Source organism: Triturus cristatus, chromosome 11, assembly GCF_964204655.1.
Source record: "Triturus cristatus chromosome 11, aTriCri1.1, whole genome shotgun sequence".
Classification (NCBI taxonomy): Eukaryota; Metazoa; Chordata; class Amphibia; order Caudata; family Salamandridae; genus Triturus; species Triturus cristatus.
The window spans coordinates 1,031,178,473-1,031,196,926 of NC_140594.1; the positions used below are offsets into that span (position 1 = coordinate 1,031,178,473).

The 18,454-nt window shown below is 44.9% G+C and overlaps 1 protein-coding gene across 1 annotated transcript in view; it reads right to left on the reverse strand.

The window, feature by feature from the left end:
• Nucleotides 1-18,454, reverse strand: part of NMD3 (NMD3 ribosome export adaptor) — a 101,351-nt gene that overhangs the window by 1,695 nt on the left and 81,202 nt on the right. The window contains exons 13-15 of the mRNA XM_085635227.1: nucleotides 15,697-15,769; nucleotides 10,290-10,396; nucleotides 165-235 (exon numbers count right to left, since the gene is read on the reverse strand). Coding sequence (XP_085491353.1) covers nucleotides 165-235; nucleotides 10,290-10,396; nucleotides 15,697-15,769 — 251 coding nt within the window. The remainder of the gene's footprint in view (nucleotides 1-164; nucleotides 236-10,289; nucleotides 10,397-15,696; nucleotides 15,770-18,454) is intronic.

The window sequence follows — 18,454 nt, forward strand, 5'->3', positions numbered from 1 at the left end:
TGAAGAGGATTAATCAAGACGAGTTCCTCGCCAAGTTCCCCTCAAAGTTATGTACAAATGTAAGTATATTTATTATATCCCTAATAAACAGCATTTAACACCAAAAAATAGAAACTTCATATATAGGAAAAACGTATCAAAGGCAGAAATAGTTAGACACCTACTTTTGTAAATGTTGATATTTTTTCTTATGGTTTCATCTTCTTCAAGATCGTCAAGAAAATCCTGATATTGCCTGTAAATGTAAAAGATGTACACAGAGTCCAAAATTAAGAGCTAGTTCACAGTAAACAAAACACGGCAATTATATCACAGAAATAAAATGGAAGCAAATGATCAATATACCGTGCATTACAGAGCTTTACGTGTGAATTCCTGCCATGTAATAAAGCAATGCTTTCACCTGTACACCTGAAAACAGTGCAGGAAGGGCATACCTCAGAGCACTAGCACCAGATAAAAGACAAAAACAGAAGTGAGAGAAGCATAAAGACTCTGAATGAAGATGAAAGCTGAAGTGAAGTGCTGCTTTAACAAGAGTAAGAAGATAAGACGTGTTGCGGTTGCATTTATTGTTCTCATGGTACAATAGCAAACAATTCAAAAGCTATGGTGGGTAAAAGTGCACGAAAGCTTCTGTGGTAAAGTGATGTAAGAACAAAGCATTCCCATGATCATTCAGTTCTTGCCCAGAAGTGAATGCTTAAAAAGAAGCAATTCCTGAAACACTGCAAGCATTACACTGTTGGCCTGGATTCTGGAGTGAATGCCCTTTGCGGAGGACTAGCAGTGTGGAGGGTAATGGTTGGGTCTGGATTTTTATGGTTTTTTTTTTTTAAAATCAACAAGGGGGTTTTAAAGAAGTTTTTAAAGAGGTTACCAGCACAGTGGAGCTTTGGTTTTTACCCCTGAATGTAAACAAATATAATAATACGGCAAATGTTTGGTCAACATTAATACTAATGAAAGATTAACTGTAGATCTCCTGTATTCAGTTCCTTGGTTATTTCCCCCTTATCTTCTAACCAATACCCCACAAACTCATTTTCCGCACAGCGGATGGCTTGGCAGACTGATGGGGGTGATTTATCAGAATGGGAGTGGGTAACGCCCTTATGTCCCCTACAACAAGCATCAATACATGCACAATTCTATTCAAATACCTCAACAGATGTACTATACATGAGCACAGCTCCACAGAATGAGTGGGATTCTTCAGAACTGTCTGAGGTGTCATGACGCGCAGAATACTTTTCTCCTTAGCTACTAGGGGAGTTCCATTACCCAGTTTTTCTGGAAAGAATTCCTTGACAGTTTAACAGGGGTAGCTAGTTAGCGGTGCCATTTACTATCTCCTGCAGGGGAACAGCTGGAACAACGTGGGCAGAGCAACGCGTGCCGGAACACCGCAAGCGTAACCACGCTTGCCTGAACAAAGCATCTCCCTTAACCATGCATATGCGTGGTTAAAGCAGATAGCGCTATAGTGTTCAGGATGGGCAGGGAAGAGTCAGAACAGGAAGCTCCGGAGGCAGACAGGTAAGTGGGGCCGGGGCCGGGTTTTGGGGGGGGGGGGGGGGGTCAGTGTGGGGGGAGTGTTTATGTCTCAGGGTGGGGGGAAATCGGAGTCATTTTTTGAACTGGGGCAGGGTTTTAGGCCTCGGGGCAGTGGAAGGGGTTGGTGTTGTTAGGAAAAGTGAGGTTTTTGTTAGGGCTGGGGGAGGGGTAGTTTTAAGGACTGGATTTGTGGGGGAAGCTTTTAAGGGTGGGTGGCGGTTTTAGGGCTCAAGACGGGGTTTTAGGCCTCAGGGCAGTAGAAGGGGCTGGGGTACTTTTAGGGACTGTTCATGGGGGCGGGGTAGTATATGATAGCGGCTTTAGGCCTCAGGGCAGGGGAAGGGGTAGTTTCATGGACAGGTTTCGGGCCTCCAGGCGGGGGGGTGCAGAGTTGGTGGGTTCGAATTTTAGGGCTTAGGTCGGGGGAGTCGAAGTAGTGGTGCCCTTAGCCATGCATACCACCTTACCATTTATGCCTTCACAACGAAAAGGTGCGCAAAAGGCTTGAGTGGTAAAAGAATGCGCGGTTAAGACGCAGTCATGGTTCGGGCTGCGTGGTAGAGGCATGCATGGTTTAAGCCATGCGTGCCTCTGTCATACAACTCTTCCTGCATATCGCTACAATAGATTTTACAGAAACGGTCCCTTCTGCTTGATGCTCTGGATTATTTTTTTCTTTTTTTTTTAACAGACTGAATTTACTTACCTTTTTAACTATTACCACTGTTATTCAGCCACCAACTGCATGTGCTCTGACCCGACACATGGGGAAACCTCGGGTAACCCCAACTGGTATAGTTCCATTTTAATGTAGATCACCATGATATGCCTCACAAATCACAGCCATGACATAAAAGTTAAACACCACAAGGGTCACAATGTACATGCACACCACCCACAAGACACATTTTAAGAGCATGTCTACAGGTCTACGTATGTCACAGGGATGGCGGCAATCTCAAAACCTACAGCAGCAAGTCACAATAAATTGGTTTGGGGATGTAGAAAACGAATATGCTACTTACCAGTATGCATCTGTTCTTGGCATGTAGGGCTGCTGACATTCATATCTGTGCATAGATCGCCGCCTAGTGTTGGGTCCGGATGATTGCACATTGTTGTCCTGGAAGAGTCTTCGAAGTATCACGAGATAGGTGGCTCCTCCCCTGGACTACAGTGCGCATGGGCATCCTCTCCATCCTCAGATTGTTTTTCGCCATTGTGGCAGTGATGGAGTAGATACAGTAAGTGATGACCATGCTATACAGAAAGTCTGAGTGCTGCAGCCGCTACAGGCGCCGGGGAGGAGGGTGGGCGATATGAATGTCAGCAGCCCTACATGCCAAGAACAGATGCATACTGGTAAGTAGCATATTCGGTTCGAGGCATGTGGGCTGCTGAATTCATATCTGTGCATAGATTATATAGCAGTCCCTCTATTAGCGGCGGCTGCCTGTGTCAGCTGCAGCAGTCTGAAAAAGGGTCTTGAGAACAGCCTGTCCTACAGCTGCCTGCTGTTTTGAATGTACATCTACACAGTAGTGTTTAGTAAATGTATGTATAGTGGACCATGTGGCTGCTCTACATATTTCCTCTAAAGGAATGTTACCTAGGAAAGCCATGGACGCCCCTAACTTTCGTGTTGAGTGGGCTCTGGGGGGAATCGTTAATGTGCGTTTAGCTTTTTCATAGCAAATTTGAATACATTTAACGATCCATCTGGCTATCCCTGCTTTGGAAATGGCGTTGCCCTTGTGTTGTGGAGAAAAGGCAACGAACAGTTGTTTTGTTTTCCTAAAATCCTTTGTTCTGTCTATATAGCCCATGAGGGCCCTCTTTACATCTAGTGTATGGAGCATTCTCTCTGCGACATTTTCTGGATTTGGAAAGAAAACAGGCAGTTCAATAGTCTGATTCATGTGGAACTGCGATATCACTTTAGGTATGAATGTGGGGTTGGTACGTAGTACAACTCTGTTTGCGTGAACCTGTATGAATGGCTCTTGAATGGTTAGTGCCTGGAGTTCACTAACTCTTCTCAACTAAGTGATTGCCACTAAGAAAGCTACTTTCCAGGTGAGGAATTGAATCTCACATGAATGTAGAGGTTCAAAAGGTGGACCCATCAATCTGGTGAGGACCACATTCAGGTTCCACACCGGTGCCGGTGGGTGTGTCGGAGGAATCACTCTTTTGAGTCCCTCTAAGAAGGCTTTGATGGCAGGCACTCCGAATAAAGAGAGGTGCTGCCTGTTCTGAAGATAGGCTGCTATTGCGGTTAGGTGTATACGGATGGAGCTGTATGCCAGATTGCATCGGTATAAGTGTAACAGGTAACAGATGATGTTCTGAATGGATGCATCCAGTGGATTAATGTCATTGTTTTTACAGTAAATTACAAACCTTTTCCATTTAGCCGCATAGCAAGCTCTGGACGTGGGTCTCCTGGCCTCCTTGATGATATTCATACATTCTGGAGGCAGGTTCAGGTAGCCGAACTCTAAGACTTCAGGAGCCAGGTTCAGCTGTTGCGGATCTGGGTGCTGAATTTCGCCATGGTTCTGTGTTAAAAGTTTGGGCGTTAGCCGCAGTCTTTGATGCGGTACCACGGAAAGTTCTAGAAACGTGGTGTACCATGGCTGGCGTGCCCACGTTGGAGCAACCAGGATGAGTGTAATCGAGTGTTGCCTTAGTTTGCGTGCCACTAGCGGTATTAATGGCACTGGGGGAAAAGCGTACGCAAATCTGCCTGACCAGTTCATCCATATCGCAGTGCCCTGCGACTGTGGATGGGGGAACCTGGCGGCAAAGCTTTGGCATTTTGCGTTCTCCCTTGTGGCGAATAGGTCTATCTCTGGATGACCCCACTGCTGGAAGTATGGTTGGAGTACTGACGGATGTAGCTCCCACTCGTGCATTTGGTGGCTGTGTCTGCTGAGCAGATCCGCCATCTGGTTGTCCTTGCCCGGGAGGTGTTCCGCCATGAGGAATATGTTCCTCTGAATGGCCCACTTCCACATGCTCTGAGCCAGATGAGACAACTGTGGAGAGTGTGTTCCTCCCTGCTTCTGTATGTAGTACATGGCAGTCATGTTGTCCGTCCGGATCAACACGACTTTGTTGCACAAGTGTACTTTGAATGCCTTCATTGCCAGGAAGATTGCCATCAGTTCCAGAAGGTTGATGTGCATCTTCTTTTGCTGTGTTGTCCATAGTCCCTGCACTGTGTAATTGAGTACATGAGCTCCCCATCCCTGGAGAGACGCGTCCGCTGTCAGTATTATTTGTGGAACAGGCTCTTGGAACGGTCGGCCCTTGCAAAGGTTTTGTGGATTCCACCAATGCAGAGAGTTGTATGCCCGACCGCTCACCAACACTAGGTCTTTTAACTGTCCTTGAGTCTGATTCCATTGACGTGCCAAGCACTCCTGAAGCGGGCGCATATGTAGTCTCGTGTTCGGGACTATGAAGATGCAGGAGGCCATCATGCCTATCAACTGCATGAACACTTGCGCTGGAAGGGAGTGTTGAGGTCTGAGCTTCTTTATCAGCAGTTGCATGCTGTTGATCCTCACCAAGTTTGGCTGAGCTTTGGCTGCCAGGGTGTTTATGGTCGCGCCCAGGTACTGCCGTACGTGGGCGGGTTGAAGATGTGACTTTGGATAATTTAGTGAGAATCCCAGAAGGTGAATGGTGTGGGATATGTGGCTGGCACACTGCTGGGCTGACTTTGCCTGAACAAGCCAGTCGTCCAGGTAAGGGAAGACGTGAATGTGCTGTCTTCTTAAGTGTGCAGCCACTGTCGCTAGGCATTTGGTAAAGACTCTGGGCGCCGTCGTTACTCCGAAAGAGAGTACTTTGAACTGATAATGCTGATCCTGAAGAGTGAACCTGAGATATTTCTTGTGTGATGGGTGTATGGGTATGTGGAAATACGCATCCTTCAAATCCAGTGTTGCTAGGAAGTCTCCCTGACTGAGGAGCGGTAGAACCTGCTGGAGGGTGAGCATATGAAAATGCTCTGACAGAATGTATTGGTTGAGAGGTCTTAGGTCCAGTATAGGTCTCAGAGACCCGTCCTTTTTTGGGATCAAGAAGTACAGAGAGTACACCCCTGACCCTCGTTGTTCTACAGGCACGAGCTCTATGGCTCCTTTCTGCAGCATACTTAGTACTTCCTGCCGCAATAATGTCAAGTGCTCTGCGGACATAGGACTGTGTCTTGGTGGTATGTTGGGTGGATTGGATGTTAATTCCAGACAATAACCGTACTGGACAATTTCTCTGACCCACCTGTCTGTGGTGATGGATCTCCAGACTGGCAAGAACTGTTGGAGTCTGCCTCCGACCGGTGTTATGTGGTCGGGGGGCAGTGACAAGACGTCACTGTTTGTTATTGGCGGAGGACCTGGTGTTGTTGTGTCCTCGTCCTCTGCCTTTGGTGCTGGATCCACGATATTCACCCCTATTGTTTTTATTATAGGTACTCTGGGTACCTCCTTTATTGTACTGCTGCTGGGACCCCTGACCTCTAGCTGCTCCTCTATTCCCGGGGCGACGAAAGGAGCCACTCCGAAACTGCTGCGACTGTAGAGCCCCCATAGATTTCACAGTTTCAGTGTCCTTTTTAATCTTTTCTAGGGTAGTGTCAACCTCGGGGCCAAATAAAAAGTCTGGGTTAACTGGTTGATTTAAGATATTGTTTTGAATTTCAGGTTTGAAACCTGATATTCTCAACCATGCGTGCCTCCGCAACATCACACTAGTGTTGATTGCCCTTGCTGCAGTGTCCGCTGCATCTAGTGCGCATTTGATGGACGCATTTGTAATGAGTTGTCCCTCTCTGATGAGGAGCTCCGCTCCATCTTTGTATTTATCTGGTAGGTGTTCTAGCAGTGTTTCTAGGGTATCGTAGTGTGACCTGTCGTATCTGGCCAGGAGTGCTTGAGTGTTGGCAATGCGCCAGATGTTTGCTGCTTGTGCTGCTATCCGTTTCCCTGATGTTTCTAACACTTTGGACTCCTTGTCCGGAGGAGGAGCATCCCCGGTAGTTTGTGAGTTAGCTCTCTTGCGAGCATTCGAAACTACCATGGAGTCCAACAGCAATTGACCCTTAATGTACATGGGGTCTCCTGGGGCAGGTTTGTATTTTTTCTCAATTCTCGGGTTCAATACCCGTGCTCTGGTTGTCTCCTTAAAGATGTCCTTAGCATGTTTAATAACCCCTTTTAACATTGGTAGAGTCTTGACCGTTCTTTCTGAGGTGGAGAACGTGTCCACCAAGAAATCCTCCTCCACAGAGTCAGAATGAAGTTCCACTCCGTGATTGGCAGCCGCTCTTTCAATGAGTGCGTTAAAAGCAGCAGTATCTTCAGTGGGAGATGGTTTTACATTATTAAGATGAGTGTCAGGAGCATCTTGTGGGTCTCCTGGGTCATTAGGGTCTCCCCATACCCGATCCTGGTCTTGCCGTTGGTCATCAGGGTCAGTATCCACAGGATAAGTGGTATCCTCAGTATAGCCCTCTCCTGCATCCGCCTCCGAGTGTGTGGGAGAAAGGGATGGTGGGTCCTGATCATATGTGTGGTAATGTTCTACCAGCACTGGTGTCGAACCTGAAGCCAGTTTCCTTTTGAGTGGAATTTTGTATGAGTCCAAAGGCTTTTCTGTTATAATTCTCCGCTTGCGGAACAACAGTCTACCAGTGTCGACGTCGATAAACTGGTCCTGTGAGTCTTCGACATCAGTTCTTTCTGTGGACACTGTTCTTGGTTGTGCGATACTTTTCTGAAGTTCGAACATCTTAGGTGCCCCCGGTGGTGGCAATCCAAACTTGCTCAGTGCCGGCGCCGAGTGAGTCTTGGCGGCCTTGTTCGGTTCGGGACCCGTTTTCGGTTCGAGAGTGACCCGGTCCCTGATGCGATTCAGGGACTCAGACACCTGTTGTAACGTGAATGCAGACGGTGCTTTTGATCCGACAGGCTCTTTGGAAGCAGGCCTCGACGCGGTCTCCGGTGTCTTGCCAGTCTTCGGGGCTTCGGTCCGAAGTTTGGGATCGACGCCTTGCCGATCCGGAATTTTGGCAGTATCAGCACTCCTCGGTGTTGATGTAGTCGGATCGACCGCCTTGACCTTGGCCGGTGGTGCTCCAACCTTCGGTGCCATAGGCCTCTGCGTCTTCTCGGGACCGAGGGCCTTCTTCTGTTTCTCGGTGCCGAGGTCCTGTTTTGGTTGCTCGGTACCGAAGTCCTTCTTCGTGTGTTCGGCTCCGATGACCTTCTTTTGTGCCGACGGATTGGAAGGTTGACGCCTTCGATCCGACCTGAACCAGTTGCACTTTCGGTTTCGATTTGACCGGTGCAGGTTTTGGTTTCGATTTCACGGAATCGACTCCAGTCTTTTTTGATAATTCTGGCTCTTTTGAAATGTTCGAAGCCGGGCCTTTAGGCGGGGCTGTAGAACGATACGACCGATCTTGGGTAAGGCCCGCAGGCGATCCCTCGACCTGAGCCTTATCAAGACTATCTGTCACGGCCTCCGCATCGACGGGTTGGCCTAGCTCCTCGCCTGAGCTATCTTCCTCGGCCCCAAGTGCCTCATCGTCGTCTCCTACCACGTCGACGACGTCTTCGTCCTCGAGGATCTCCTCATCATCGTCGTCGTATTGGGATTCCTGCTCCGAAGCAGGGCCCGAGTCTACCTCTTCGACGCTCTCGACTTCTTCATCCCCGGTGCCGAATATGTTAACCGGGGTAGGCGCCGATTGTTTGGCCTCCAATCTAGCCGCTCGTCTATTCCGAAGGGTCTTCTTTGACCGGAACCGGGCGCAGGCCATACACCTGGTCTCATCATGATCCGGTGATAAACATTTGTTGCACACCGGATGGACATCGATGTGTGGATATTTAGCGCGATATAGAGGACATCTCTTGAAGGGAGTCCTCGATTCCATCTTCGAACGTCGATCGCTGGTCGGACCGAAACTCGGTCCGAGAAGGGTGAATAAGTTTGAGTAACAAGTCTAAGAAGGTATCGATACCGAACGCAAACATTACCGTCGATACCTAAAGGCTGTCTGCCTTGAATAAAGTTTTCCTAACTTGAGCTAAGATAAGCACATCCGAACCCAATGGCGGAAAAAAACAATCTGAGGATGGAGAGGATGCCCATGCGCACTGTAGTCCAGGGGAGGAGCCACCTATCTCGTGATACTTCGAAGACTCTTCCAGGACAACAATGTGCAATCATCCGGACCCAACACTAGGCGGCGATCTATGCACAGATATGAATTCAGCAGCCCACATGCCTCGAACGCCTACTTCTAAGACCATCTAAGTCACCTTTAATAAAGCCTTCGAGCCCACACGCGCGGAGTGCAGAATTTGTACAACTCCTATGTAGACACTACGATATTGGAATGTGCCTTTAATGAACATAGCAACAATAGAATTTCACCCATATAGTAAGCTGTAGGTTTTCATTATTGAAAAGGACCTCCTTTGGTTTAAAAGGACTAGCAATTATGAAGCAGAGGAGTTGGTCTCCACCTGGGAACCGCTAGCCAGTGACCCTCTCCCCTAAAACCCCTAGACACCCCTCCCTGGAAAATCTGAAGACTCGAAGCATTCCAGCCTATGTGAGGGCACAAGCAGTGTACTCTGCTGCTGGAAGCTGGATTTCATTGTTGAGCCAACAGTGACCTCCAGTGGCTTCGTGTGTTAATGTGTACAGACTCATATTTAAACTGTGCAGTTCCAATGGGATTTTGGCCAGAAAAAAAAAAATTCCTATCTCTGTTCTATTAATACTAGTTAAATAATGTGTGTGTGCTCTTAATACCACTTTTTCTTTTAACCAAACTGCTTAGGCTAATTTACTGTGCGTTTTTTTTCTTCTTTTATAATGTTTTGGTGCTAAAACTAACAAATCCCTTGTAGAATGGCTTTGTGCCATTCTACAAGGGATTACATTAAGGCCCTCCTTTTTAGGTCTCGCCTGACCCAGCGCATGCGCTGGTCTGGCGAGACATTTTGTGAGGGCTCCAAAAAGTGCTACCAGGCCAGCCTAGTGCTACAGTGCATGTGCGCGGGCGCGCGCGCTTGATCGGGATTACTTTCACTTTCGCGGCCGCTTTGATGGTCTCCGTGAGGCTTCAATAGATTGCAGCAGTTAAAACAAGCATTGGCATAGCCAATAGGTCTCGCTTTTGGGACCTTATAAGTGTTTAGTTATGCAACTGATGCATGGCTAAACACTTATAAGGTCCCAAAGGCGAGACCAAATGGCTATGCTAATGCTTGTTTTTCTTCAGTTATATACAGCAGGAGCTTGACCCGAAGGTATCAGGTATCGAAGCGCTTTACATGAGCACCAGTTGCGTTACACAAAGACACATTCATTTTTACTAGGCACGGGAGGATTACGCGATTTGCCCAGAAACACAGGATGTTGAGCGTCAGTGCCGAGACTCGAACCCGGTTTCCGAGATTTGGGATCGACCGCTCTAGCCGTTAGACCACATCCTCTCCCAATCGCACTGTTTTTCATAGCTTGACGAGTAGTCCTTGAAACCCAGTATCTAGGTTCTCATTCTTGCTTGAATATAAATAGGTCTCAGGGTGCGCACAATCTTTTGTATGCTTTTAGGGTCCTAAAAGCTTATATCGTCAAACATCGTTCGGACTCCAAGCTATTCCACAAATCAATAGTTAGACGTAGAGCAACCACTGCACCTTTCATCGTCCGTGTCCATTCCCTCTTTGTCTTTATCCATCTCTTTAAGTTTCCAGTTTCTGCGACGCTGTCGTTTGTTGCGGTCATAGCACTTCTTGATCAACACCTTTGGAATAAAACAAACATGAGAGGGACTTTAACCACTGCAGCGGTGCCATTTAAAAAAAAAAATACATGTTTGGTGTTTTTTCATGATGGCAAATCATAAGTGTTTGCTTTGTTATTTTAAACGATGTACATGAATCGCAAATAGAAAATAAAATGCACTTCTATCATCTGGTTTATAAAATAAAGCATCAGACTGAAAGCACATTTAGAAAATAGACTTTATACTGCTATTTGAGCAGCTTCCATCACCTTGATATTCCAAGTCACAGAGCAAAAAATTCTATCACATACACCTTGAGAAACCCTTGAAAAAGGTCGATATAGAAGAAAAAAAAATACGAAGTTCCCCAGTTAGATAATTTGCTAGATAAAGATGCTGGAGAAACTCGAATAAATCATTATTTAACATTCTGATCCAAATTCAGGAAAAAAAATAAAAAGAGCTACGTGGTCACAAAAAAGCACAGTGGTTTCCAAGCACTTAAGTAGACAGCAAATCATTACTGGCGAGCTAACAATGCAGCATCTTATAAACATTAATATCAGCAAAAATGAACACCATATCACATCCTTTTTTGGTTGAATGCAAAACAGTGTTATACAGATAAAATTATTAATACTGATATCTCAGAAAAGGAATGTTTCTGCAAGAGCTTACCAATCGTTCAACCGCTATTGATAACCTGGTTGAACCATCTCGGGCTATTTTTGATCAATTGTTTTGGTCTATGAAAACCAATCACAAAAATCCACCAACATCAAAGCAAAATTACCCTTGAACATTGAAGTTACCCAGTGCTTAATTTGTAAAACAATGAATGCCAGGGCACAAGACATTTCCTAGGATGCTGCTGCTGTTCATGCCACTTTAGGTCCATGTTAGCGCTGCCAAATACAAGCAGAAATGACACCTACTTGCCATTACAGTGCTATAAAGGTTACAATTTGGGCTGTACTAGCTGACCCATTTATATAAGAATGGCCTGGTTTTATTTTTAATCCTATATTTAATAGTTTCAATACTTTGCTCATGTGTTTTTTTTCTCTGCTAAAACAGACCAACAGCGTCACCAAGTGGTGGACCACCATAAATATGTGCCAGTTTTCATAAAATAAGTGCCGGTGCAGAGCACCGGAAAACACTGGCACTAATTATGCACTTAAGTTACCAAAAATGCAACAACTTAGGCCTATAAACGGTCTCTGAAAGTATTTAGTTTTAACACCTTATCCTTCTTCCCCACACCCACTACTGATCACATCCTTTTCCGATTAAAAACTGTTTAAGACTTAAGGTGATACAACTACACTACACTTCACAGGTAAGTTCTAGGAAGAGAACGTCAGTTCCGCACTGATCGGCGTAAAGAAACAAGCATTTGGAAAGGCAAGAGATCGCACTTTTTGGACCAATTCACTTTGCAAATGATTTTTGATGATGCTGTGCATCAGGAAAAAGAAATGCCTGGTCATTCCCTCAGCGTGTGCATACGTGATGCACATATGTATTTCCAAACATTCTCAAGCCACGGACTGTCACGCACCATTGGATAAGTCAACTAAAAAAAATGATAGATAGAAATAGATAGACAGAGATCCACCGATCGATATCAACCGATCGATCGATCTAGATAGATAGAGAGATGGATAGCGAGATAGATAGAGAGATAGAGAGATAGATAGCGAGATAGCGAGATAGATAGATAGATAGCGAGATAGATAGAGAGATAGATAGAGAGATAGATAGAGAGATAGATAGATAGAGATAGATAGAGATAGATAGAGATAGATAGAGATAGATAGAGAGATAGATAGAGATAGAGAGATAGAGAGATAGGTAGAGAGAGATAGAGATAGATAGAGAGAGATAGCAAGAGATAGATAGCGAGATAGATAGAGAGATAGAGAGATAGATAGAGAGAGATAGATAGAGAGATAGATAGCGAGATAGAGAGATAGATAGAGAGATAGATAGCGAGATAGAGAGATAGATAGCGAGATAGATAGCGAGATAGAGAGATAGATAGCGAGATAGATAGCGAGATAGAGAGATAGATAGCGAGATAGCGAGAGATAGAGAGAGATAGAGAGAGAGATAGGTAGAGAGAGATAGAGATAGATAGAGAGAGATAGATAGAGAGAGATAGATAGCGAGAGATAGATAGCGAGAGATAGATAGAGAGAGAGAGATAGATAGAGAGAGATAGATAGAGAGAGATAGATAGAGAGATAGGTAGAGAGAGATAGAGAGAGATAGAGAGATAGATAGCGAGATAGAGAGATAGATAGCGAGATAGATAGCGAGATAGCGAGATAGATAGCGAGATAGCGAGATAGATAGCGAGATAGAGAGATAGATAGAGAGATAGATAGAGAGATAGAGAGAGATAGATAGCGAGAGATAGAGAGCGAGATAGATAGAGAGATAGAGAGAGAGATAGAGAGAGATAGATAGAGAGATAGGTAGAGAGAGATAGAGAGAGATAGAGAGATAGATAGCGAGATAGAGAGATAGATAGCGAGATAGATAGCGAGATAGCGAGATAGATAGCGAGATAGCGAGATAGATAGCGAGATAGATAGCGAGATAGATAGCGAGATAGATAGCGAGATAGATAGCGAGATAGATAGCGAGATAGATAGCGAGATAGATAGCGAGATAGATAGCGAGATAGATAGCGAGATAGATAGCGAGATAGATAGCGAGATAGAGAGATAGAAAGCGAGATAGATAGAGAGAGATAGAGAGAGAGATAGAGAGAGATAGAGAGAGAGATAGAGAGATAGGTAGAGAGAGATAGAGATAGATAGAGAGATAGATAGCGAGATAGATAGAGAGATAGAGAGATAGATAGAGAGAGATAGATAGAGAGATAGGTAGAGAGAGATAGAGATAGAGAGATAGATAGCGAGATAGAGAGATAGATAGCGAGATAGAGAGATAGATAGCGAGATAGATAGCGAGATAGAGAGATAGATAGCGAGAGATAGAGAGAGATAGAGATAGAGATAGATAGCGAGATAGAGAGATAGGTAGAGAGAGATAGAGATAGATAGCGAGAGATAGATAGCGAGAGATAGATAGCGAGATAGATAGAGAGATAGAGAGATAGATAGAGATAGATAGAGAGATAGGTAGAGAGAGATAGAGATAGATAGAGAGATAGATAGCGAGATAGCGAGATAGATAGCGAGATAGCGAGATAGATAGCGAGATAGAGAGATAGAAAGCGAGATAGAAAGCGAGATAGAGAGATAGATAGCGAGAGATAGATAGAGAGAGATAGATAGAGAGAGAGAGATAGATAGAGAGAGAGAGATAGAGAGAGATAGAGAGATAGATAGCGAGATAGAGAGATAGATAGCGAGATAGATAGCGAGATAGCGAGATAGATAGCGAGATAGCGAGATAGATAGCGAGATAGAGAGATAGATAGAGAGATAGAGAGAGATAGATAGCGAGAGATAGAGAGCGAGATAGATAGAGAGAGATAGATAGAGAGATAGGTAGAGAGAGATAGAGAGAGATAGAGAGATAGATAGCGAGATAGAGAGATAGATAGCGAGATAGATAGCGAGATAGCGAGATAGATAGCGAGATAGCGAGATAGATAGCGAGATAGATAGCGAGATAGATAGCGAGATAGATAGCGAGATAGATAGCGAGGTAGAGAGATAGAAAGCGAGATAGATAGAGAGAGATAGAGAGAGAGATAGAGAGAGATAGAGAGAGAGATAGAGAGAGAGATAGAGAGATAGGTAGAGAGAGATAGAGATAGATAGAGAGATAGATAGCGAGATAGAGAGATAGATAGCGAGATAGAGAGATAGATAGCGAGATAGATAGCGAGATAGAGAGATAGATAGCGAGAGATAGAGAGAGATAGAGATAGAGATAGATAGCGAGATAGAGAGATAGGTAGAGAGAGATAGAGATAGATAGCGAGAGATAGATAGCGAGATAGATAGAGAGATAGAGAGATAGATAGAGATAGATAGAGAGATAGGTAGAGAGAGATAGAGATAGATAGAGAGATAGATAGCGAGATAGCGAGATAGATAGCGAGATAGCGAGATAGATAGCGAGATAGATAGCGAGATAGAGAGATAGAAAGCGAGATAGAAAGCGAGATAGAGAGAGATAGAGAGAGAGATAGAGAGAGAGATAGAGAGATAGGTAGAGAGAGATAGAGATAGATAGAGAGAGATAGATAGCGAGAGATAGATAGCGAGATAGATAGAGAGATAGAGAGATAGATAGAGAGAGATAGATAGAGAGATAGGTAGAGAGAGATAGAGAGAGATAGGTAGAGAGATAGATAGCGAGATAGAGAGATAGATAGCGAGATAGATAGCGAGATAGCGAGATAGATAGCGAGATAGAGAGAGAGAGAGAGAGATAGAGAGATAGAGAGAGAGATAGAGAGAGAGATAGAGAGAGATAGAGAGAGATAGAGAGAGATAGAGAGATAGAGAGAGATAGATAGATAGAGATAGATAGAGAGATAGAGAGATAGATAGAGAGATAGATAGAGAGATAGATAGAGAGATAGATAGACAGACAGACAGACAGACAGACAGAAAAAGGAATCGCAGCATACTCTGTAGTACTTTCCAACATGGTTTATTAAAAAAACCACCATAAAACTGACAGATGCGTTTCGGTCTCACGGGCCTTTGTCAGTGTCTTTGTTGTCATCCCTTTCCGGCAGCATGGGTATAATAGCCTCAAAGGACTATTATATCTTATTATAGCCTCTACATATGCCAATGGCGCGTCCATTTTAACAAAGTAATTCTCGTCTTGTTTAGTACTTTACACATTCAATAATTCTTACTTCCTATTTTGGTACTTCTAAATGCTTTATCCAGGTTCCTTTGATTAGGCCGGACTGCTCTGTGCCACAGCTACCCAGGACTGAGCTAAGGGTTTTCTTAAATAAACTTAACTGGACCCGACGACAGAGATTGTGACATTATTATATGGTGAGGTCACCCGACCAAATCTCATAATAATCTTAGAGCAAATAATACATTTGTTTGGATACAAATGTAAGTAGGGTGCATTTATGTCACTTAATTGCTAGGAAAGCTTCTAAATATTAACAAATAAAACATGGTAAATAACAAGCGGAGAAAGACAAAAATGATTTAAGAGATTCACAAGCAAGTGGCTGGCAGGGTTAAAAAAAAAAAATAAGGAAAATATAAACATGTTAAGAAACAGTTCCAACGAACACTTAAAGAAGGGGTAAATCATTTGGGTTCTATTTAACCTGTGAGTTGTAAAATACTTACCACATCAGGGACATGTTGAGGGTTCATCTTGTTCACAAACTCGTCATTCAGATTGCAATTGGCCAAATCAAACCTAATGAGAGTTATAGAAATTATGACAACTTCCTCCAATGAAAAAATAAATAAGGTTTCACTTTGCATTCAGTCATATCAAATTAGAGACACTATAAGCAGCTTATGGTAATTTATAAAGTTTGAGGACGTCTTTAACTGTGGAAACTGTCATAAATTGATTTTGCAATAGCCCTAAGCCATATCTTCACTGCAAAGTCTGAATATACACATGTTCTCTGCCTTATCTAAGTACTACTATTTGCAAACATTGACAATAATTGCCAACGAAAAAGATTCCCCAGAAAATACTACCGCAGACATCTCATAGCTGTGTGAAGGCGTCATAACCTGGAGCTCATGAGGGGATGTGTGTACTATGGAAAACGCCTGGCTCGGAAGGCCTTCCAGCCGAGTTTAATGCAGCATGGGACTCTGGTCCCACAGCTGGGAAAACTATATGCGGACTCCTTGCGAATCGGTACACTCCCTTGAGTCCACCAAAGATGCAGTTGTTATCTCCCTCACTAAAATAAAGACACAGGGAGCCCGAGTAACTGAGTTCCGAGACCTCTCAATGCTGGATTTGGACTTCAAAATCCTCTTTAGGGTGCTGGCTCTCCGGCTGCCCACCACACATTTCTGGCATGGATTCATGGGGCCCAGAGCAGCTTCACCCCGGCTCGTAACACCTCTCTGAATCTTAGGAGGTTGTATCATGTAATGTTTCACCCTGAGACTCGAGCTTGCAGGGGATGCCGTGCTAATGTTTGTAGACCTCGAAAAAGCGTTTGACACAGTGTGATGGGACTTCTTGTTCGAGGCAATGCTGCAGATGGGCCTAGAGGAGAGATAGGTCCAATGGGTTAAACTGTCCTACACAGCTCTCAACGGCTCGGGTTAAGACCGGTGCCACATTCTCCCCACAATATAAGGTATCTAGAGGCACAAGGCAGGGGTGTTCGCGGTCGCCCCCTCTATTTGCCCTGGCTATTGAGTCTCTTGAAGGGCTCTTTAGACAGGAGGGCAGGTAATCCAGTATAGAAGTTGAAGGAACATCTCATTGCACTCTATGCAGAGGATATCCTCCTCTATCTAAGGGGCGGAACATCGGGCATTGCAAAGGCATTCGAAATTCCACAGGATTTCGAGGAAGTGTCGGACTACTGGGGCAATGAGGCCAAGATGCATATATTCCAGTTGCCCTTGTGCGAATGCGCGCGGAGTCTCCCTCTGGACTTGGCATGGTCACCCACCTCCTTTTGATACTTGGGGATCCAGATTTTCTATTCGCTGGGAGGACCCAAGACAGGGTAAATTGGGGCAGGCTCTCCAATCCTTAATGTCCTGGGTTCCTTTTTGGCATGCTCTCAAATTAGATCTCAGTGCCTAAGATGGTCATGCTCCAAAACCTACTCTATATTTTTTGCTAACCTACCGGTAGAGGTAATCCAGTCTCATGGTTTAAACAACTAGACACTGATGTGGGACTTGCATAGAGGTAGTCATCGGATGTCACTGGCCACCCCAAAAAAGGGAGGTTGAGTGCTCTGGATTTTGAATTTTATTTGTTGGCTTATCAACCTAAATGATTCACATTATGGCTCAACGGAGCTAATCAAGAAGAGCTGTGGCGACAGGACAGTCTGAGCACCTGGGAACCTTACTTGCAAAACTCCTTTGCTTGGCGGGGACAATCCCACCTGGGGGTACTCCTGTCCGTGGCTCTGAAATGCTGGTGCAGATGTGTCTTGAGAACTGGTGGGAGGGGGGTATGGGGTGGGGGTTTCTTTATGCACCTGCGCTCCCATTAGGGGGATTTTCCCCATGATGAACGCCTTTCCTTTTTCACAGCCATTCAACTATCGGCCTGGGCAGATGCCGGGCTGGTGATAGTTGGGGGACTGTTGTCTGCTGGGTCCGTTACGATCATTGACAGACTTGATCGCTCAGTATGACTTGCCGCTGGGCCAATTTATTATGCATGAGGCACTGACTCGGGCATTTCGGGTCGAAACCACGACTCATGCAGTCCTGCAATTATTGGTCTCATTGGGCGACACCAAACACCTAGTCACCTGGTTCTACTGATTCCTCGCAGCAATGGTCCGTAGCCCTTTATCCACTCTACGGGATAGATGGTAAAAGACCATACAAAGCGATATTATGGACCCTGAATGATAAATATATTGACTATTCCCAAAACAATTGTAGGAACAAAAGGTTAAAATATACCCAAATTAATTATTTTCACATGACCTATATGACACAGCATAAAATCCAGGTGCTTTATGGGGGTGAATCTCACCCTTGTCCAAAATACAGAGAAGTTTGGTATTGTTCCAGTTTGCATCCATTTGGACGCTTAAGCGCTCCCTTCCCCGTTCATTGGAGACCTGTATTTTAGGGTTATTCCAGAGGGCTAAAACACAAAACGTGGGCATGCTTTTGTAGATCTGGCCCTGGCGTTAGCCAAACGGCCCATAGCCATGGCCTGAAAATCAATGACTGGCCCTGTGGTGGAGATTTGGAGCTCTGATATGACCCAGTGAGCAAGAGAAGAGGGCACTGGTTAGAGAGGGGACTAGGGCTGTGAAGAGGTGCCCTATAGATGACTTATGGACCGAAGGGTTAGTGGCTTGGGAGCATCTAGACTGACTTTGGGGGGGGGACCGGGGAGGAACTCAAAGGCTACTAATGGTTCACT